At 42.1% G+C, this 23,723-nt stretch overlaps 1 protein-coding gene across 1 annotated transcript in view; it reads right to left on the bottom strand.

Annotated features, from left to right (window-relative positions):
* The window catches only part of CRELD2 (cysteine rich with EGF like domains 2), a 38,034-nt gene that overhangs the window by 7,533 nt on the left and 6,778 nt on the right, over positions 1–23,723 (bottom strand). Inside the window, exons 4-9 of the mRNA XM_040343658.1 lie at positions 23,339–23,430; positions 20,024–20,200; positions 16,177–16,272; positions 12,690–12,773; positions 10,008–10,103; positions 7,833–7,973 (exon numbers count right to left, since the gene is read on the bottom strand). Coding sequence (XP_040199592.1) covers positions 7,833–7,973; positions 10,008–10,103; positions 12,690–12,773; positions 16,177–16,272; positions 20,024–20,200; positions 23,339–23,430 — 686 coding nt within the window. The remainder of the gene's footprint in view (positions 1–7,832; positions 7,974–10,007; positions 10,104–12,689; positions 12,774–16,176; positions 16,273–20,023; positions 20,201–23,338; positions 23,431–23,723) is intronic.

Genomic DNA, 23,723 nt, shown 5'->3' with positions numbered 1-23,723 from the left:
TAACGTTAGGGAGAGAGACTCTAGGTTTGGTCAGATATAGGAGTATGTCGTCTGCATACGCCGCCACCTTGTGTTCTTCATCTCCCACTCTCACCCCTCCTATCCCCGGGTTTCCCCGGATTTTTGCTAACAACGGTTCCAGAGCTATTACATATAGGAGAGGCGAGAGCGGGCACCCCTGTCTGGTTCCGTTTTCCATGTTGAACACAGACGACACACTCCCATTGACCTTCACCCTTGCCGTCGGGTGGCTGTACAAGTTCTTTACCCATTTCATGAACCTTGGTCCCAAGCCTATATTTTGTAAAGTTTCCATCATAAACCCCCAGTCGACTCGGTCAAATGCTTTTTCGGCGTCTAAGGACATGAGTACGACTGGGGGTTTCTTTTTTGGATCTTGTTGTAACAGTAAGAGAGTCCTTATACTGTTATCTCTTCCTTCTCTGCCTGCTACAAAGCCCGCCTGGTCTGGGTTTATTAATTGCGGCATTAAACTTTTTATCCTAGTTGCTAATATTTTCGCGTATACTTTCAGGTCTGCGTTTAACAATGCTATTGGTCGATAGCTGGAGCACAACGTTCCATCTTTTCCCGTTTTAGGGATAATGGAAATATTTGCCAATAGAGATTCTTTTCTTATTTCCTCTTCCTCTCCTATTTTGTTAAAATAGTTACACATCTCTGGGACCAAGAGTTCTTTAAATGTTTTGTAATATTTAATCGGCAGGCCATCGGGGCCTGGGCTCTTACCGCACGGTGTTTCCCGGAAGGCTCTGTATACCTCATCCTGAGTTATTGGGGCCTCTAAAGATTCAATGTCGTTTTGGGAAATTTTAGGTAATTTCACTTCTTCTAAGTATTCCCTGATTTTCCTTTTTCTCATATTTTCTTGCTCTTGGGTTTCCTTGGTTCTTATTGAATATAATGAGCTATAAAAAGTCCGAAAGGATTCCGCGATTTCAGACGTCTTATATTTCATAAGACCGTCTTGGTTTTTTATTTTTTCTATGTAATTTTTTATTTTTTTTTCCCTAGATATTCTAGCTAAATGTTTCCCTGGTTTGTTCCCCCATTTATACCTCTCCTTTCTAACATTTTTAAATATGTCTCTTGTTTCAACATTCATCAGTTCTCTAAGCTGGGTCCTCTTTATAACAATTTCTTTGTATATTTCATTTTCTCCTCGCTCTTTATGCATTTGCTCCAGTTCAGATAGCTCAGTTGTTAATTTTTTCATATTTAATTTTCTTATCTTTTTTTTCCCTGCTCCTATTGAGATTAGTTTCCCTCTGATGTATGCCTTATGGGCCTCCCATACAGTAGCTACCCTTACTTCAGGTGTATTATTAAGGGTGAAATATTGATCCAAATCCGTTCTCACTGTGTTGTTTACCTCTATATCCTCTATAAGTTCTTCATTTAAGTTCCATGATCCTTTTCTTTGCTCTATTTCTTTAAATCTAATTTTCACCGTTACGGGAGCATGATCTGAGATTGTAGTTACCCCTATTGAAGTTTTAACTACATCTTCCAGTAACTCGTGGTCTACCATTATATAGTCCAGTCTTGAGTATGTTCCATGCACGGAAGAATAGTAGGTGTAGTCCCTTTTATTTGGATTTGTAATCCTCCAAGGATCTATTAAACAGTAGCTATTCATTTTTTTCTTAATATTCTAAGCTGTTTAATATTTCGCCTCTGAGCCCCGGACGTACTATCCAATTGATGGTCCATTGAGAGGTTGAAATCTCCTGCTAGTATTACATGTCCTGATTTAAAGTCCATTAAAGCATTCAAAATCCCCCTCAGATATTTATGTGGTTGGCTATTTGGGCAGTATATATTTGCTAAAGTATATTTTTTTCCTTGGAGTGCTCCTTTTAGGAACAGATAACGACCGTCCGGGTCTACCTTCCTATCTTCTACTGTAAAAGAGATATTTTTCCCTATTCCTATGGCGACCCCCTTAGCTCTCTTCTTTGGGGAGTCCCCATAATACCAAATGGGAACTGCCCGAGAGTACAATCTAACATTAGAATCCAACGTTATGTGTGTCTCTTGTAGAAAAACTATTTCAGCGGAGTATCTTTCAACTTCTCTTAATACCATATGCCTCTTTTCAGGGCAACTGAGACCTCTTACATTGTATGTTAAGAAATTTATGTTTGTCATATATTTTTTTTTTTTCCCCTCTTCCTCGGGTATATATGTTCTTTCCTGCTGCATGACACACAGATCTGAGTCCCTTTCCCCCCCCTTCCTAATCCCCCCCCCCCCTTCCCATCCAAACTCCTCCTCCCCCTCCCTTCTCCCTCCCCCCCCCTCCCCTCCGCTCGTACCTTGCCCCCTTGTTCTTCATTTGGGGCTTTCTCCTCCCCTCCCCCTCCCCCCCTCCCCCCAGTCGATCCCTGACCTTCTGGTCATTTGGAGCTTTTTCTATTTGGCGCTCCTGGCGCTCTTTTGCTCCTCAGGCTGAGGTGGAGTTCTATTTTAGCCCGGTCTCCTATCCCCCACTACTGGGGAACTGGTGAAGAAGCACTCACTGGGTCTCCCCTCTCCCCGGTCCCACTCCGATAGCTTACTAAATTGACCCTTCCCCTCTCCCTCCCGCCCACAGCCCCCCCCCACCACTCCCCCCCTCCCTGGCCGGTAAACACTATTAGTTTTTGGGTATTGGAATGCCTAAGCTATGACAAAATTCTGGTGTTCCCTCTATGAACCTCAGTCTTGCCGAAGCACCATTTTTCCTGCCTATTAGGCACGCTGGAAATCCCCAGTTATACTGAATATCATGCTCCTGTAGAACACCTAGCAATGGTTTTAAACTTCTTCTTCGTTTTAACGTCTCTTGTGACAGGTCTTGAAAGATTTGAATATTATGTTGATCATATTCTAACGGCGATTTCCCTCTCAGTTTTCTCCATAGTTGGTTTTTCTCTTCCCAACTTTCGAATCGAACTATAATGTCCCTTGGGTATTCCTGCGACCTCTCTCTCGAACGTCTTATCCTATGCGCTCGTTCTATTCTTAGGGGGGAGGTTGTTTCTCTCTCTAATATTGGGTTACATATTTTCCTTATTATCTCTGGAAGGTCCTCAGCCTGTGTTGTGTCTGGAACTCCGCGTATCCTAATGTTCTTTCTTCTATCTCTGTTTTCCTGATCTTCTAGTTTGTACGCCTGTTCTCGTTGATTCAGTTTTAATGATTTTATTTCATCTTCTAATTTTTTAACTGAGATTACATTGTGGTCAACTTTTTTCTCCACTTCTTCCACTCTTTCCAGTATATGCCCCATGTTTCTCTCCATTTTTTCCATTTGCGATTTGAGTGAACGTTCTAAGGCAGCGAACATTCCTTCCATTTCCTTTTTTGTTGGCAAAAGTGTCATATCCTGCGTTTCTTCCTTATTTCCCTGTTCAGGGTCTATTTCTGTGTCTTGGTCTGTTCTGATCTCTGAAAGTGACTCTGAGAGTGTTTCTAAGTCAGCCAATATATTGGTAGCTCCTTTTTTCTTATCCTTTTTCTTATCCTTTTCTGCTTGTCCCCCTCTACCAGTTAATGATTTTTCTAGGTGCTGGGGGTCTCCGTTTATCGCGTGCGTCACAAATTTGCACATCGGGCCTGGGCTTTGGCTTAACCGGGGGGCCTTTGGAATTGCCCCTCCCCTTGCTACCTTTCCCCTTGTGGTCATCCTGCACCCCTCTTAGACTTACGGAATGCCTGCTTATTTTACCTGTATTTCTTATAGTCCCCGAGGTGAGGCTATTACCAATTATTAAACCTTTGTAAAAAATCACTTTTTGACCTATGGAGGCCGTGGTGTCATTTATGTTCTTTTTTCTTGTTTTTTCTCTCTTTTATATATGACTACAGGGCCTAGAAGGAAATTCTGGGCGTCGCCATCCAAAACGATTACGCCCCTTTTTTTTTTTTTTTTTGCTCTAATGAGCAGCTCACAAACAGCTCACTTATATGGGTGTATTAAACTGCTTTTATGCCAATACGTGACCAGGGATTTTCCTTGTCTTAAATCTGTTCACTTCCGACACGCGGGTAAAATACTTACAGGGGCGTGTGCTGTCTGTACGCCACCTGTCTGTCTATAGCTTTCTTTAGTATTTATGTCCAATATCTCTTTAATTTTTGTTTTAAACAGTTTTATACATCGTACAATCCCTTTTGATGTTTCTCCTACACCGATTAAATTTATTATGGCGTTTCTCTTCTTACCGATGCATAGAGGATAATTAAAGCAAGTTGTAGTGTATGCTATATGATGGGTTTGCTCTGTATGTTATATTTTCCCAGAAAGATTACCACTTTTAGTCCCGTTCACGGCCGATTCATATGTTTGCTGTAAGAAATCGACTACAATGTGCACTATTTTATATTGCTGTCCTCCCAAGGGGATCCAGGAGTGTTCCGTATAGCAAGTTCTCACTGTATCATATTTGCTTTATTACCTGGGGAAGGGAGAGGTAACAAGGGAGAAGCCACTGAAAAGCACTATAATTACAGGCTCAGGAAATAGCATTAACTTTGTATCAGTCCTGTTTACTCATCCAGTGCAAGTGTCCCATTGATATATATAAATATATGTATATTGGTTCTGAGTTCTTAATTCATAGTTCTTAGTTCATGGTAAAGCATTATTCGTTGTACTCACCACTCTGATGAATGTAATATACTCACGATTCTGCTGATCCTGATCGTTTTCTAATGAAAGGAATACCAAACCGGGACTGCTGCAGTATATTTCTGGTCTTACCCTTATCTTACCCTCCTGTTGCTGTGATCAGTGGGGTCGGGTACGGACCTAATATTTTTTAGCTTGATAAGGAGGGTTGCTTAAGCTGCAGGGCGGCATTGTACGTTGTGCTGCTTGATGCTGTGTCTCCTCTTCTATCACTGCAAGTGCCTGTGTTATAATACCCGGCTTGATACTGGCCAGCACACGACCTCCAACACAGACGCCCGCAAAGTCTGCACAGAGAGGGGGACAGGAGCGCAAAAAAAAAAATAGAAAAACTTTCTGCTGTTACGAGGAGCTCCGGACCTCGCTCACCTCACTGCCATCTCCCCTCGCTCTGTGCGTCGAGGCGTCGCCAAGTCTCGCTCTCGCGATACCACCTGTCACCGCTGCCGTTCAGGTAAGGGGGCCGCGAGGCTACCAACGTATTGCGGGTGTTTGTGGATCAGCCTGACCGAGAAGAGGGGGCGAGGAGGGGGGCGAAAATTTGACTCGGAGACTACATCTCCCAGCCGCGGGAGGGAGGAAGGGCGCTCCTACAGGGTGAGGGAGAGGGTCCGGCTCCTGCACATCTCCGAGTTCAGAGCGGGGTTGGAGAGCGAGGACTCCCTTCTAGCTACTCCTCCATACTGACCGGACCATTCCAAGACTCCTCCCTCCAAACCTTGCCCAGACCAAGTGCAATTGATGATTATTTTGTATTTCTTTCATTTGCTAAAAATCGCTCCAACAGTTGTCTCCTTCTCACCAAGCTTCTTCCTTACGGTCTTGTAGCCCATCCAGCCTTGTGCAGGTCTAAAATCTTGTCCCTGATGTCTTTTGACAGCTCTTTTGCCTTGCCTTTGCTGGTGAGGTTTGAATGGAAGAGATTTTGTGGACAGGTGTCTTTTATACACAAAGAGTTGTTGTTAGGAGCACCTTTTTATATTGACAAGACTAATCTGTGTACCACATGAGCACATACTGTAGCCAGTCTGCGGGAGTCAGAATTATTGTTGCTTGGTAGGGGATCAAATACTTATTTTACTCACTGAACTACAACTCAGTTTATAATATTTTTATTGTTGTTTTTTTTTCTGGATTTTTGGTTGATATTCTGTCTTTATCATTTAAAATAAACCTATGATACAAAGAAATGAAGGGTCTCAATTTTTTTTAAGTGGGCAAACGTACAAATTCAGGGGATCAGATAATTACATTTCCCCTACTGTAGCTTCTGACATTTAACCTTTATCGCTTATGTGCACGGATGTTGCCTTCAAACACTGGCTTTAACATTTGAATGCAGTTAAAAAATGTAAACTCAAAAATTACAGCAAAGGCCTCCTTTGCCTTTAACCACTTCAATACCCGCCCATAGTCATTTGATGTCCACAGATGGGATCTCCCATCCTGGGTGGACGTCATATGACTTCCTGGGCTTTGTGGGAGGATATCTGAATGATGGCTGCAGCTAGAGGCATCATTCAGATATCATTCGTTAGTGCCGGCGATTCTGTGCAACATAAGAACGATCATAGCGGTGGTTCTGCCGCTTGATCGTTCTTATAAGCGGCGGGAGGGGACACCGCCCCCCCTTTCGCTGCCATCGGATGCTTCTCCGGGCTCTCTCGTGCCATCGGGGGCCCGGAGAAAGAATCGTCCGGTGCAGGCAGGAAGCATAGAGATGACTGGTGACTGATGACATCACCCCCGGGTACCCGTAAGTAAATAAAGCCGCGATTGCGGCTAGTAAGCAACACTAATCATGAGATCGGTGACATTTTTTTCATCGATCTCATGCTTTCCAGCCTGAAGGAGAGATGCGGGGTCTTATTGACCCCGCATCTCTCCATAAAGAGGACCTGTCACACACAGTTCCTATTACAAGGGATGTTTACATTCCTTGTAATAGGAATAAAAGTGAAAAAAAATAAATAATTCAAGAAAAAGTGTAAAAAAAAAAAAAAAAAAAAAAGAAGAGAAAAAAAAGAAGAAGAAGAAGAAGAAGAAAAAAAAAAAAATTTAAAAACGCCCCTGACCCCGGTAGCTCGCGCGCAGAAGTGAACGCACACGCAAGTCCCGCCGACATATGTAAACGCTGTTTAAACCACATATGTGAGGTATCGCCGCGTGCGTTAGAGTGCCAGCAACAATTCTAGCACTAGATCTGACCTGTAAAAAATGTCAAAGCGTTGCCTATGGAGATTTTTAAGTACCGAAGTTTGCCGCCATTCCATGAGTGTGCGCAATTTTAAAGCGTGACATGTTAGGTATCTATTTACTCGGTGTAACATAATCTTTCATAGTTTACAAAAAAATTGGGCTAACTTTACTGTTTTGTTATTTCTTTAATTCATGAAACAATTTTTTCCCCAAAAAAATTATTGCGCAAATACCGTGCAAGATTAAACATTGCAATGACCGTCGTTTTATTTCCTAGGGTGCTAAAAAAAAACATATATCATTTTTGGGGGTTCTGCGTAATTTTCTAGCAAAAGAATGATGATTTGTACATGTAGGAGAGAAGTGCCAGAATAGGCCCGGTATTGAGGTGGGTATAAAAGCCCGTTATTGAAGTGGTTAAAGGAGAAGTATGGGTTTTGAGTTTTTCCCATATTTATACTTACCTCGGTGGATGAAGCATCAGACGGATGCTCCAGCTGTCCCGTCATCTGTGCACTGAGAACCGAGCCAACGAATATCGCCGTTGGCTCAGTTCTCACAGATCTCCAAGAGGAAAGAGGCCGCCAGCCTTTCCTCTCTGTTTCTCCACGCAGAGGAGTGGGGAAAGGCTGTCCCAGGGTCTCAGCGGCTCGCCGATACGCCGAGACTGCGATCAATCAGGGCAGCTGGCGGATCCCGACTTGGGAAGTCGCGATGACACGCTGCCCCGACTGATGGCAGTGACATCAGCGGAGAGCGGACTTCAGACCACTCTCCGCTGAAAACGGGTCACAGGAGTGCAAAACGAACTGCACTCCTGTGACCTAGAGGAGAAGCCCATCCTAAAAAGCTTAGGCTGGACTCCACTTTTAATCTGAATACAATTTCAATAGGACAGACTCAAAATCTGGAACAGCCAAATTTGCACAAATATTACCTGTCTTTTTAAGAGCTACACACTGTCCGTCCTGTTCTTCAAATCCTTCAGCACAAACACATTTATAGGCTCCAGGGATGTTTATACAGTCCTCATTCTCACCAACACATATTTTCTCATCACTCTCACACTCGTTTATATCTGAAAGCAGGTAATAAACTGAATGTCATTGTTTATCTGTATGACAAAAAAAAATAAAAAATGCAGTATCCCAAAAAATACGGTATAAAGAGCAAGAGAAAGTGCTTACCCTTAGCAACAAAAATAAACTTACCAAATAAATGAATTCTACAGGTTGTTGTGGAAAATGCAGACAGACACTTTCCTTTAGAATGACAACATAAAATATGCCTGCTCATTCTACATTAGGGCTTTATTAACATCACAGCACACACATATATAATGTGCAGCCACTGGCATGCAATATGTCCTTTTTTTCAGTACACAACACAGTGCATTGGTGTAAACAAACACCATAGAACATGTGTGCCATCTGCCTAATATATGCACTCTTTATTTGAAACAGGCACCGTTTTGTAATGTTTAAAGAAATTGGGGTGGGGGCAGGAGGTAATGGTTAGGCAATTTTCGGAAATATTTTTTACTTGTGTTCCCCTACCCCCTTCCCAAGGTGACTGGATCAAGTCTTTCCCAATTGGGGACACTCATTGTTTAGTGTTAGGACCACAGATTACAGGGTGCCTTGGCGCGGCTCTGTGGCTCACGCATGCGTTTGCAAATGCGTGCGGACAAAACCCCTGTTTTTAACGCATACTGTTAGACAGGTTAATTGGCTGTTCTGCGAGCTGGTCGGTGAGTAGGCTTGGTTTTTCCCTGGGCATTCCCCAGGTTTTGTTGTTTTCCCAATTCATACCTCACTCGTGCAGATCTGCATTAACCGATGTCTCAGGATAGTGATATTCTGTCATTGTTTTCACCCAGTAATAGAGTACTATTGCAATGAAGTATTAGAGCAGGAGGCAGGGTAGAGGTGGATCCTGAAAGAGGTTACTGCTGGAAATCCCCAAGATGGCATAAAATTTCTTATGTAATCACCGGGAACTGATGTATTTCCAGCACCCCATAACTACTTAAAAGTGGTTGTTCACGCTGGGGGAAAAAATAAAGATAAAAAAGACAGCAGTTAAAAATACTATATCTGCTGACTTTTAATAAAAGTACACTCGCCTGTTTAAAGATCCAGTGTTATCTTCATTGGCCTTCGAGTTCCCATCGCTAAAATCCTAACTGTGGGCAGCCAGGTACACTGCTTACGGCTTCACAGACGGTTGCCCACTGTGTAATTTCGAGGCACGCTTGGCATAGTGAATGGTCCTGCAGTCTTCTGGGACCTGTGACATGACCCAGAAGACTGCGGGGAGGGAGAGAACGTCCACTCGGATGGCCTAGGCGAACCACGCAGAGGGAAGGTTCTTTTGGGGAAGTTCCTAGCCAGGGTGAGGCTAGGAAGCAAGGCATATTATTCAGCAGTTGTACACCATGAGGGCCATATATCCTGGAGATGTGAGATAAAAGACCACAATCTATCTCTGTCTGCCGCCTCTATCACAAGTTTTTTCCTTTGTTAGGGAGTTCACTTCCCTGATACTGTGCTCCCACACTTGCCAGGGAAACTGGCTTTTTGGTATTTTGCATAGTGGCTTATTTTGGTACTGGATTATGCACCCTCTAAATTACTCCTGAAGAAGCGGTAATCCCATGAAACATGTAGTGAAGAACTGGCTAATTACTTTCAAGATTACACCATTTGATTGAAGGCACTATCCAAGTGTCTTAGTGTCATTATCACAAAATAATCCGGTTGTTTGAGAGAGTTAAGCCTCATACACACGATCTGATTTTCAGACAGGAATTGTGTGACGACAGGCTTTTGGCGGAAAATCCGACCGTTTGTATGCTCCATCGGACAATTGGCTTAATGCCAGATACCACAGCATACCTTCAGAGGTCTAGTGGCATCAAAACCTTGGCAGGTCAGGGACGTTTCTAGCAGCAAAATGGTGACTTACTCAATATTTAAGTGGGTGGTCAAAAAGTTAAAGCCGATTAGGGTATGTATACTGTATATTTATTATCAGTAAAAGGCTGATTTAGCCATCAAGTCTGTACCAAAAAAGTGTTACAATTCAAGCGATTTTGCAGATGTTCTCTTACCTGTACATTTATTATCTTCCAACACATATCCATCTGAGCACTCTGTACACTTCTCTGGACCCTCGCCTGTACACCCGGAGCAGCTTTCATCACATTCTAATGAAAAATCGCAAAATAAAACAGAGCTTAATCTGTGTAACCACAACTAATATGCATAAAAGTACCAGGACTACCGACCCAGACTTTAAGGCCTCATACACACTGGACATTTTTACAACTGCTTGTAGAGGCATCTGGCGTGTTTTGTTTTTTCCTGCTTCTAAACTCCCCTGCATGTTAGCCTATGTGCCCATGCACAAATAGGCTTTTAGTAGCATTTAGTGGCAGGACCTTTTAGAGGCAGAAAAAAAACAAAAACATTGCCAGTGCATCCAGGAGCAGCAGAGTTTTGGCAGAAAAAAAAATTCTTAATGCATCTACATGTGCCTAAACGCTAGGCGTGTTTATTGCTTGAGCGTTTATTCATTTCAATGGCCAGAATAAAAAAAAATTCTGGCCAATAGAACGAATAAACAAATCAAAATGAAAAAAACAAAAAGCTGTTAAAAATGTGGAATAGACTCCCTCAATACCTGGTTCTGGTCAGCTCAGTAGATGGTTTTAAAAAAAGGCCTAAATTGTAAATAATATAACTGGATACTAATATTTATAGGTAAAGTTGATCCAGGGAATATTTGATTGCCTGTTGGGGGAACAGGAAGGATCAACGCCCCCCCCCCCTGGAGCATGGCTTATGCCGCGTACACACGATTGTTTTTTCACGGCGTGAATTTTTGTATTTTTTTTTAAATGGTCATTAAAAACTATCGTGTGTAGGCTCCAGGGCATTTTTCTCGACGTGAAAAATGGGCATTAAAAATTTAGAACATGCTCTAATTTTTCACGTTGTGAAAAACAGTCTTGTGTAGGCTTTAATGACGTGATAAAATACGTGCATGCTCAGAAGCAAGTTATGAGACTTGACACTCGTTCTGGTAAAACTAGCGTTCGTAATGGAGATAGCACATTCGTCACGCTGTAACAGACTGAAAAGCACGAAGACTGAAAAGCGCGAATCGTCTCTCACCAAACTTTTACGAACACAAAATCAGCAAAAGCAGCCCAAAGGGTGGCGCCATCTGAATGGAACTTCCTCTTTATAGTGCCGTCGTACGTCACCGTGCTTTGCTCGAGCATTTTTTTTCACGATCGTGTGTAGGCAAGGCAGGCTTAACAAGAATCACGTAGAGAAAAAAAAAACTTGTGTTTTTTGCCTTTCTAAGGTTCAACTGTGGGTATAAGATTGTATATAGGGAGGTTTTCTATTTGTGTGTGTGTGTGTGTGTGTGTGTGTGTGTGTGTGTGTGTGTTTTATTGTTGTTTTTGTTTCCCTCTATGTTGGTTGAACTGGATGGACCTTTTTCAACCAGATTAACTATGTAACTATACAAGCCTCAAGCATTTTTTCTGCCAAGATGTTGCTCCCAGGATGAGGCTTATAGGAGAGTTTGCAAAACATCCTGTGTGCATGAGTCCTTAAACGCCAATCTCACACCTACACAGATACGTGAAGACTTTACCACTCCATTTTTTCATTGCCTCTATACAGTTCCCCTATAACAACCTTTATCCACTGCAGTAGAACTGTATTGCAGTGTAAATCAAATATTAAAGAACGTATCATTCAGAGTCCCACTGAAAAAGCCCCAACCCTCCTTCACATTGCCATGGCTCATGTAAAATGTCACAAAGCACAATGTCAAACAACTGGAGAAAGTGTTTGAACGGTTTTCTTTGTCCACATAAGGGTGTATGGAAGAACAGTTCATGTGTAGTCTAAAGTGCTAGAATTAGTTAAGTCTAGTTCAAACTTATTTCTATGAAAGCAGAGAAAAATGAAAACTCCTAAGAACTCTTCTCAAACAAAAGGAACAGTAAGCTTAAAGTGGTTGTAAATCATTACATATAGCCAGTGAAATGACAGGCCTCAGGTGATACATACAGATGAAACAGATCTTCCTATTTAAAATTGTACATGTTTATCGGTCTTCTGTTCACCCATTCAAAGTCTAGAATTTATAAAGCTTGTTTGAGCTGTCAAAAAAAAAAAAAGGAAGGAGGGTGGAGACCTGACATTACACATTGCAGAGCTCAGTCAGGAGAGCTCTGAGAGCCGATTGGATGGAGGGGACACACCCAAATTCACACAGCACACAGGAACAGACCCGAGGCTGTTAATCAGCTGGTTCTCCCTCCTCTGTCACCATTTTTTCTCTTGGTGTCAGGAAAACTTGTCAGAAGTATGAAGCAGCAGTAAGAAACTACACACGATCGGAATTTCCGATGGAAACAGTCTGACTGACTTTTTCCATCGGATATTCCGATCGTGTGTAGCCCCATCAGAGTCTTTTCATCGGACATTCAGATGAATTCCGTCGGGGTTTAGATATAGAACATGTTCTATTTTACTCCGATGGAATTCCGATGTGATTTGACCAGGCAAATGCCCGATCGTGTGTACAAGGCATTAGTGCTCTCAAGTTAGACAAGTACACACACACACACACACACACACACACACACATTATAGAGGGCTATGCTTTTTTTCACGTCCGAGGTTTAGAACCACTTTGAGTGCTATAGTTTAACCTGGTTGCGTTGCTCTTTGCATTAATTTAACTTAGAAATAGGCAATATACTTACTGTTACATAAATATGATCCTTCCGTGTTTAAACAATACTGGCTCTCTTTGCAGGGAGATGTTTCTGCAGCACATTCATCCTGGTCTATAGCCAAAACAAAATAGTAGATGATCAATACACATTTTTTTATTGGGAGGTGATAAAATGACTGTACATCCAAAAAGCATAGCCATCAGTACAAAACGTATGCACTGTATAAAAACAAACAATCATGTTATATGTAACATACATACCGAGAGTTTGTGTTTTTTCTTTTTGTACTATCCAAAACTTCAGAGTTGTAGAAATCTATCCATCACTAACTTACAGTGGAGCAAGGCTAGGATTATCTAACCAGTTCTGTCAAGCAAGGTTAAAACGTATGTCGCATTACGATGGCGGTAGGCCAATTGTTCTCTTAGTAAGAGGGAGTCAACATATTCAACCTACTGTGATTTTGTAGGTACTGTAGATGCCATTCAGAATCGGGCAATGAGCTTTCTATCCAAGCACAAGCCTTGTAACCATAATGTAAACACCCGTTGGGAACATTAGCCCAGTATCGGTGTGTTTCCCAGAAGACAGCGGGGGAGGACAGTGTAGGTGCAGCAAGTGGCTCAGGTCACCGCGATCACTGCGGTGATCTACGCCAGGAAGTGGGAGCAAATACCTATATTACACAGGTATCTGCTCCCTCCTCCCCCCTGAAAATGTGCCAAATGTGACACCGGAGGGGGGGGGGGGGATTCCAAAAAGTGAAAGTTCCATTTTTGGGTGGAACTCCACTTTAAACTTCATAATATAATGGAAAAAAAAAATTGTGTCCTTAGCAGCTCCAGCATCCATAAAAGTATGAACCGAAGACCAGCCTTACAAACTTAAATCTACCGAAGCCTGATAATGCATAGTCCAGGAAGCACCAGCACTCCTGGTAAAAATGAGCCGTTACCAAAAATGGTGGAAATTTGCCCTTTCAACTGCAAGCTTAAGAAATAAGTTGATGGATCCACCAAGATAGATAGTAGATATGGAAGCTGCGTGACCCTTTTCTGGGCCTTCAGGAAGCACAAACAGCAACTTGCAGCAGTCAACTTCAGGTAACACCCGTTAGCACAAACCACATCCAAGGAGTGCATCATAACCTTGTAGACTGGCATCTGCGGTTTGGGACAGAAAGAAGACAACACAATGGGGTGGATTTACTAAAGACAAATAGACTGTGCAGTGCTTAATGAATGTGGGGAAATTACTGGATGATGGAAATCAGTGGAGCTTTACCACATTAACCAAGCTCTAGGGAAAATGAGTGCAAGTGCACAGTCCATTTGCCTTTAGTAAATCCACCCCAATGTCCTGGTTGAGATGTAACAAAGAAACAACCTTAGGCAGAAACGGACAGCCAAGAGTACAGCACCACCTTGTCCCGATGGTTCACAAGTAATGGTTGAGCAGCCAATTCCGAGACTCTTAAAGACAAGATAATGGCAACCAGAAAAATAACCTTCCATGTGAGGACTAGAAGAAATATCCCAGATGGGTTCAAATGGAAATTTCTGCAACACACAAAGCACCAAGTTATAGTCCTACAGAGTCAACTCCAACCTGTGAAACAATACGCTTGACAACTTGCACAAAAAAGACACGCACACAGAATGAAAAGCAATTAGTCTCTGAAAAAGGACTTGCAAGACTGAAATCTGACCCTTTATCATGCTCAAGGACAAACCATGATTGACTCTATATTAGAGAACACCCAGGATGCAGTGCACAATATACAGACTAGGGGGAAGACCCCCCCACCCCAGTCTCACACCAGGCAAAATAAGATTTCAAAGTCATATAATAAATCTTCTGTGAAGACGCCTTACTAGCCTTTAAAAGGGTAGCAAGAACCAAAATCAGAAACTCTCCTGTTTCTCAAGACTTTGGCTTCAACAGCCATGCCAATAAAGCCAGCGACTGTTAAGAAGAATGGAAGGTTGAATCCGACAGGTTTACAATGTTGGAGTACCATGCTCTCCTGGGGCAAGAAGAATAACTGAAATGCCTTTCACCTGAATCCGGTAAAGCAGATGAGGAAGGTTCAACTGAAGGAATGCATAAATAAGACTGAAGTAATCCCACAGTGTCACCAGAGCATCCGTCACAAAAGCTTGAGGATGCCTGGTCCTGAATATGAATCTGTCCAGTTTTTAATAGAACCTGGATGCCGGAAGATCCACATCCAGGGTTCCCAACTTCCAGCAGAGTTCCTTGAACACCTCTAGCTGGAGAGCTTACTTCCTCAGTCAGTTGTTGATGGCTGAGAAAATCCACATAACAATTTTACACACCACCCAAGATAGGATGGGATCCACTTCCTTCTGAGTATCCTCGGCTTCTGGTGCCTCCCTAATGATTTATGTACGCCACCACTGTGGAGTTGTTTCACTGAACTCTTAAAGAAAGGCCCAATGTCGACCAATGCAGTAGTGTAAGGCGAAATGCCCCCATCCTATCCTGAGGTGACCCCTGGTCTGAAAGATTGTCCAGGACTCCACCCAAGCCCACCAGGCTGGTGTCCTTTAGCAGGACCCCCCTACACTCATGTGTGTGTCCCAAGATGGCCGCTGCCTCAATGCTCTGCCTCACACTTGACATCATCAGTCATAAAGCGCATGTGCACGTGAACAAATCAGCCATGAATGAATGCAGGGGGCAGAGCACCAATGACCGCACCGATGTCATTAAGAACTTCGAGTAACCCGTTGAGTCTCTTAAAAGCAGAAAAACTCTGGAATATACTCAATGATGTGGCAGCTGCATCCCTCACCAGTCGCTCTCATCTTCTCCCAGGTTCAGGAGTTTTGGCTTCTTGATTGGCTGATGGGAGATGATGTCACCCAGGGCATGCATACAAGAGTCAGAAATTCCAGCACAGCCAGAGTGTGCTGGAAATGCATGCCGAGTTGTGAATGCAAAACTTTTGAAAGAAATATTGGAAAGCATAAACATGGAGGCAAAAGCCTCAGGAAAGCCAGCCTGGGAAGGGATTTTCTGCCTTTTTTTTTTTTTTTTTTGCCAGTGTCCAATCACCCATTATAATAGATATAAAGATGCCCTGTGTCCTGGTATGTATGATAAAGAAACAAAAGGTCCTGCTGTAAATTTTGGGGTAGCAACCAGCTACCATGTACTAACCACCTTCTACTGCCTCTTGTGCAGCTCCATAAACCAATTAGACACTTTATTTTCTATTCTCTCTGTTGCATTTTCATTTATCACAATTGCAGATATTTCAGAATTATCAGTGAGTTATATCAACAAACCAATAGAGGATGCATCTCACCAGCACTAATCCATCACGACAATATGTTCTAGGTAGACTTAACTCGTAAAGGGGCACTTGGTACACTCCTAATGCCCTCTACAGAGTCCTGGTGAATTTTCACTAAAAGGCTGTATATGATGCTATTAAATACTGTCTATACAAAAACGATCTTAGTTTGTTGAGAATTCAGACACTAACCTATGCAGATTTCATCTTCTTCTCTCCATCCGTCTTTACATTCTTTGCAGTCTTTATTTGTTGCTTCATGACATGTTTTACATGCTTCGTGGCAAGCTAGAAAAGTGAGAAAGAGGTAAATCGAAGCTGAATAAACAGCAGTATGGAACTCTGAGCAATAGTAAACATACTATTCCTCCTATACAGAACTTTTTCAGCTTCCACAGCAGACATTGGGGAGGGATTTACTAAAACTGGAGAGTGCAAAATCTGGTGCAACTCTGCAAAGAAACCAATCAGCTTCCAGGTTTTATTGTCAAAGCTTAGAGGCCAAGTTTACCGTTCTTTTTTTTTCTAAATTCCAGCTCCCCCATGTACCAATATAGCATTAATGTAATGTACTTCTTTTGCAAAAATAAAACAGCTTTCCTTTTATTCTACACACTCTTACCTTATTATCTTCATGGCTTTTTAAAAACACATCTCCATTACTTCTTTCTTACTTCCTGGACAGACTTGAAAGTGGTTTTATTTTTGCAAAATAAGTACATTAATGGTGCTTGTTAATTAGGATTAGGTTGTCTAAAATGTAGCTTTGTTCCTAAAACTTTCATTGAGGTGTATTCGTTTTGGCATCAAGGTCTTGAATACATTTTTTAGTAAAAAAAAAAAAAAAATGTTTGTGTGTGTGCAAATTAACAAATCTTGGTTGCAATCAATGGCCCACATTTGTGAGAGTATTTTGTAGTACAGTGTACCATTGAAAATGTTGATTCTGAAAGGAAAGGAACATTTTTCTGACAAATCTGTTGTGGTGTACTCATTTATGCCGAGTGCTATACATTTACATGCAGCACAGTGGCTGCCTCTACCGGCATGGAGTTTGCATATTCTCCATGTGCCTGCGTGGGTTTCCTTCGGATACTCTGGCTTACTCCCACACTTCAAACACATGCTAGTAGGCTAAATTGGCTCCTGTCTAAATTGGCCCTAGTACGTGTACGCATCAATGTGAGTTTAGCGACCTTAGATTGTAGGCTTTAATATATAAGACCGATATGAATGTACAATATACAGTATCTCACAAAAGTGAGAACACCCCTCACATTTTTATAAATATTTTATTATATCTTTTCATGTGACAACACTGAAGAAATTACACTGTGCTACAATGTAAAGTAGTGAGTGTACAACTTGTATACTTGTAAATTTGCTGTCCCCTAAAAATAACTCAAACAAACACACAGCCATTAATGTCTAAACCGCTGGCAACAAAAGTGAGAACACCCCTAAGTGAAAATGTCCAAATTGGACCCAATTAGCCATTTCCCCTCCCCGGTGTCATTTGACTCGTTAGTGTTACAAAGTCTCAGGTGTGTTAAATTTGGTGTTATCGCTCTCACTCTCTCATACTGGTCACTGACAATTCAACATGGCACCTCATGGCAAAGAACTCTGAGGATCTGAAAAAAAAAAAAAAAAAAAAAAAAAAAGGAGGAGTTGTTGCTCTACATAAAAATGGCCTAGGCTATAAGAAGTTTGCCAAGACCCTGAAACTGAGCTGCAGTATGGTGGTTAAGACCATACAGCGTTTTAACAGGACAGGTTCTGTCCCAGAAGGAAGCCTCTTCTAATGATGATGCACAAGAAAGCCTGAAAACAGTTTGCTGAAGACAAGCAGACTAAGGACATGGATTACTTGAACCATGTCCTGTGGTCTGAGACCAAGATAAACCCATTTGGTTCAGATGGTGTCAAGCGTGTGTCGCAGCAACTAAGTAAGGTGTACAAAGACATGTGTGTCTTGCCTACAGTCAAGCGCCTACAGTCAAGCATGGTGGTGGGAGTGTCATGATCTGGGGGCTGCATGAGTGCTGCCGGAACTGGGGAGTTGCAGTTCATTGAGGGAACCATGAATGCCAACATGTACTGTGACATACTGAAGCAGAACATGATCCCCTCCCTTTAGAGACTGGGCCACAGGGCAGTATTCCAACGACCCCAAACACACCTCCAAGATGATCACTGACTTACCAAAGAAGCCGAGGGTAAAGGTGATGGACTGGCCAAGCAAGTCTCCAGACCTAGACCCTATTGAGCATCTGTGGGCATCCTCAAACGGAAGATGGAGGGGGCGCAAGGTCTCCAACATTCACCAGCTCCATGATGTCGTAAATAGAAGAGTGGAAGAGGACTCCAGTGGCAACCTGTGAAGCTCTGGTGAACTCCATGCCAAAAAGGGTTAAGGCAGTGCTGGAAAATAATGGTGGCCACAGAAAATATTGACACTTCGGGCCCAATTTATACACTTTTACTTAGGAGTGTACTCACTTTTGTTGCCAGTGGTTTAGACATTAATGGCTGTGTGTTGAATTATTATGAGGGGACAGCAAATTTAAACTGTTATACAAGCTGTACACTCACTACTTTACATTATAGCAAAGTGTCATTTCTTCAGTGTTGTCACATGAAAAGATATAACAAAATATTTGCAAAAATGTGAGGAGGTATACTCACTTTTGTGAGATACTGTATATGTAAAGCACTGTGCAAACTGACAGCTCTATATAAGTACCCTAATAAAATATATGCTTGCCAAGTGTCTTTCAGCTCCAGTAGTTTTTTTTTTGTAAACTCTTTAAAGAAAATGCACTGGTTATCAGACCGAGAGATTCTTTTGACAAAATTGGAAAACATGCACCAAACCTGTTCTCAAAATGAAGAGATCTAGGCTAAACAAACATTCACATACAGCAGTGGCGGCTGTTGGTACATTTGTTTTGGGGAGAAAGAAAAAGAAAAAAAAAAAAAAGAAGAAAAAAAGGAAGAAGAAGAGAAACAAAAAAAAAGGAAGGAACCCCGATTGGAATCCATGTGTCCGGCGCCTCGCATGTAGATTAGGGGGCTGGACGCATGGATAGGGGGGTGGCCCTTATGCACGAGCCGCCACTGTTCACATGAATCTTAATAGCAGGGACTTCATAACTATTTTTTTTCCATGTGTCTGACAAGTTAATAAATAAAAAGAAAGTTTATTAAAGTGGTTGTTAACCCACTTCTAATAAATTGTCTTATCCCCTCTGTACCATTAGAACATGTGTCTCTGTGCCTGTGTAATGTAAAAAAATACGCCGATCTGTACCGATATAAACTCCGCTCTGGGTGCTCAGCGGATTTCTCTCCTCTCTTCTCTCTCCGGCTCCTAGCTGCAGTGGGCAGGGCCGAGCCCTTGCAATGACGTCAGCCAGGGAGAGAGAAGAGAGTGCCGACAATCAGTTGAGCGCCAGGAGCCGCGTTTATACAGATCGGTGGATTTTTTTACATTACACAGGCACAGAGATACGTGTTATAAAAATGGTACAGAGGGGATAAGACAATTTATTAGAAGATATGAGAGCAGCGGGGGGGTGGGTTGGGCGCTGGAGAAGGACAGAGGAGACACAGACACGGGAGAGCTGCAGAGAGCAGGCTGCAGGCGACGGAATCATGCAAACGGACCACAGCTCAGCCCAGCAGTCATGATTTTGGTGGTCTATTTGCAGAGGGGAGGGCATAGCCTGGCAGGATCAGCCAGGTTTTTTAGGGTATACAGAGGGCCAAATGACACAGCACAAGCACTGTGCTGTATAAAATGCTTTAAAGGGAACAGGATCTGTTTTTTTGGGTTAACAAAACGCTTTAAGTACTGAATGTTACTTCACCAAACAAACATTCTCTGGTGTAGAATCTATTATGCCTATTAAAAACACATGGACCTGGAAGATTCTCCAGGAGAGAATGTTTGCTGAATGTCAGTCACTTCTTTATAAACCGATTCAAGTTTTTTTTTTTTTTTACAGAATTGATGAAATAAGCAAACGGCAATTACCACTGCATACAGAATGAGTGTCATTTCTTTCAGAGTTGTAGTATCCATCTGCACATTCAAGACAAAATGGTCCCATATACTCCGCCTTGCAGCTACAAGTTCCATCTCCTCCTCTTGTACCATCACCACTGCAGAAACCATTCCCATGACATGGCTGTTCAGATCCACCTAGGCAAGCTAAAACACAACATAGTATGTAATGACCTGTTTTGCTTAAGAAAGAAAAAAAAAAAAAAAAAAACACACAACAACACATTTATTGTACGGTATTAGGTCAATATTAATTGCTACATGGCTGCAACCTGTGTAACCTTCCAAGCTGTGAGACTTTGCTGTTAGTAAAAACTCCCGGTATTAATTAACATTGGGGAACCAATCAGCCTGGCTCACGATCAATTAATCACAATACCTGCTGTCAGCATTTGTCTGTTTGTCAACTTGTAGTAATAAATCTGAGCACAGTACTAACTGAAAGCTTTATATGTACTTAGAGCCCATGAAAGCATTATTTAGGTAGGCAAATTAGTCACATTATTTAGGTAGCAAATTGACTTTCTGTCAAGTCAACCAACACATACTAGGCTTGGTATGAATAACTAGGCTCCTAAAATCACCAGTCATGAAAAAGGTAAAGTAGATACAGTCATGTGAAAAAAAAAAAAAATAATAATAATAATAATAATAATAATAATAATAATAATAATAATAATAATAATAATACAACCTATGGAAACTGTTAATCTTTTCAGCATATTTGAGCAGGCAGTACTGTGTACTGTGTGTACTGTGTGTGGCCAGGCAGTGAGGGCAAATCTTTATGAGGTGTCAAACAGTGGTAAAAACTAAAAATCACTTGATTTCCCCATCAACAGTCAGTGTTGTTGAGGGAATCCCTCCTGTGAAGATATTGTGTTCTCCCAGCAGGGGAGGGGCCCAGGGAGCTGACCCTGCCGGCAGAACAGTTATTATTGCTAGAGGGTTCAGCTGCTGGCAATAATTGCATGCAAAAATTCGACATGCTGATTGTACCCAAGTTGATCGATGGATTGACTTTGGTAACATCAGCCTGCCCATACATGGTTCAAATTTCGGCGGGTTCCTACTGAACTGGCAGAGATTAAAACCTTCTATGGCTGGGTTAAGGCACATCCAGCAAAAAAAATATAGTTCAGTATTCAAATAGGACAATGTTTAGTATTCAGTGGTAGTAAACTTTTGTTTTTTTGTACCTACATGTAAGCTTATAAATGCACAGATGATATTCTAGCGAGCAGCATCCAGTGATGTCACCAGCGCATGCGCTCTGTAAGAACGGCATACCCGTGCTGTTTCTTCAAAGCTCTGTGCCATGAGAGTGACATAATCGTGGCTGCAGCCTGTGAACCCGGAAGAAAGACCGGGTTAAGATGGAAGCAGGGCTGTCTTTTCGCATGGGCACGCTGGACAGTTTCCTGGGGGCACCACTTGCCTGGGGGGCCCTATCTGGCCAGCGACCCCAGCCAAGCATCATTCAGCCGCCTCCCGCACTAATATAGCCCCCGGCGCCGGCACGGCAACTATTGCTATGCATAATTCTAATTTATTTAATCCACATTGAGCACTATATTTGATTGGCTGCTTGCTTCTGCTTGGGCCTGACATATGGTGACTTTCACACTGGGATGTTTTGCCGTCGGCGGTAAAGCGCCACTATTTGTGGCTGAGATTTACCGTTGTTTTTGCGGCGCTATTCAGCCACTAGTGGGGGGGGGGGCAATTTGCATTTTTATTCTCTCGTGCGTGATTGTGTAGACAGGGCCCCGGTGCACTGTATTGCCCGGGGGCCTATAATGCTCTTAAGATGCCACTGGATGGAAGCCTCTACAGCGGTGACTGCGTGTCGCTTAAAGCGGAAGTAAACTCATCTATTTGATAGTTTAAAAAAACAGTTAACATTCCCGGCATGCCGAAAATGCTAGATGTCAAATTGGTTGTGCTCTCAACCAAACTGTCAAACCATCCAATGGCTGGTTTCATAACTGATCACATGTGCAGCATCATGGTAGTTGCAGATTAAACAGAGGCCAAGATGGCAGCTTCCTTGGCTGAAAACAATAGGAGGGTTTACTTCCACTTTAAGTCTTTGTTTCAAGTTAGGTCTTTCATAATATGCTAGTATGCAATGCTAGCACATTTTCCCTTCCCTTGGAGGGAGGTTTCCCCCCTCAACGCTTACTACTGATTTAAATTGCAAGAACAACTTAGCATTATTTAAATATTTTATTGTTGGGGTGATGTTTTTTTTGTCTAGCAATCCAACTGAATTGGTCGATACTGTAAAGTTTTAGCTCAAGCTGGCTATATACTGGTCGAAGTTTGGTTGGTTCAGCATGGACTGGATACATTTTGTACAGTGTCTGGCCATCCCTGCTCGACAGAAGTCAACCGTTTGATCGAATTCTGTCAAAGGTACATGCTAGAATCTTTTTATTGATTAGCAGCTGCAGTCACTGACAAGTGTATTCTGACAACATGGCTGCTGCTGTCAGAATAACATTTACTGGCAGGAAGGGGGATTCCTCCATCCACCTTGTAATGTAAGGCTTCATTTCCACTGGCGTTTTTACAGCCACTTTTCTGAGCGTTTTTTACAGCTTAAAAATGCCTGTCCATGTTATTCTATGGCATCATACCCACATAGGCGTTTTTGAGCTGCAAATAGCATAGGCGTTTTTGAGCTGTAAAAAAAATGCGGGACCAGGGCGTTCTGTGGCTCCAGCAATAGAGCTGTAAAAACACCAGACTTTAAAAAACGCTCAAAAACACGCAAAAACGCTACCGCTGCGTTTTTTTTTTTACAAAATAAACATGGACAGGCGTTTTTAAGCTGTAAAAAAGGCAAACAAAAGTGACTGTAAAAACGCCAGTGGAAATGAAGCCTTAATGTTCTACAATGCTTAACAATTTATGAAAACATGGAATATTTATATACACACACAATGGACTTATGTCACATTACTATTTCTGCATCTACCTTGGAACTGCTGTATATGTTCTCTGTTCAGATCTTTGCACTAGAATAAAATCACAATTTGGGACAAAGTAAAAGCAACTTGTGATGGGCACCCCTTCTTAACTGCTGCAGAAGGTGTGCAAATATATATTGGCTCTGGAGTCCCTGAGAGAAATAAAGACATTAGGTGGCTCTTTAACATTAAATGTGATTATGAATTTTATTATAATAAAAACTGAAGGAAGCATGTATTTAGTCCTGGAAAACTTGCTGTCTATACTAAAATATATTCTACTTATTTGGAATGTTCTAGCCTACTTTACCTAAGCAGTCAGGTCCATACGTTCCAGAAGGACAACAGACGTTTATTGTCCCAATACAAAACCATTTCAATAAATCGGGAGACTTGTTCCTCCTGTAAAAATAAAATAAATAAAAAGTATGGTAATTAAAATGGAATTAACCAACTATCAATAATGCTAGTAATATTTCCAAAATGGCAGTGACATAACATATTGTCGTGAAAGTCCATACAAAGCTTTTTGTGATGGAGAGATGGGAAGAGTTACATACTCTGTCATGTTTCCCAAGACACAGGGCAGAAATTGGCAATTAATTCTGTAAATGCTAGTTATCTGAGACACTGACCAGTTTAAAGCGGAGTTCCACCCAAAAATGGAACATCCGCTTTAAGCCCTCCTTGCCCCC

The sequence above is a fragment of the Rana temporaria genome, chromosome 3, assembly GCF_905171775.1.
Source record: "Rana temporaria chromosome 3, aRanTem1.1, whole genome shotgun sequence".
Taxonomy (NCBI): domain Eukaryota; kingdom Metazoa; phylum Chordata; class Amphibia; order Anura; family Ranidae; genus Rana; species Rana temporaria.
The sequence above is the reverse complement of the archived record's forward strand: the minus strand, read 5'-3'. Positions and strand labels throughout refer to the sequence as shown.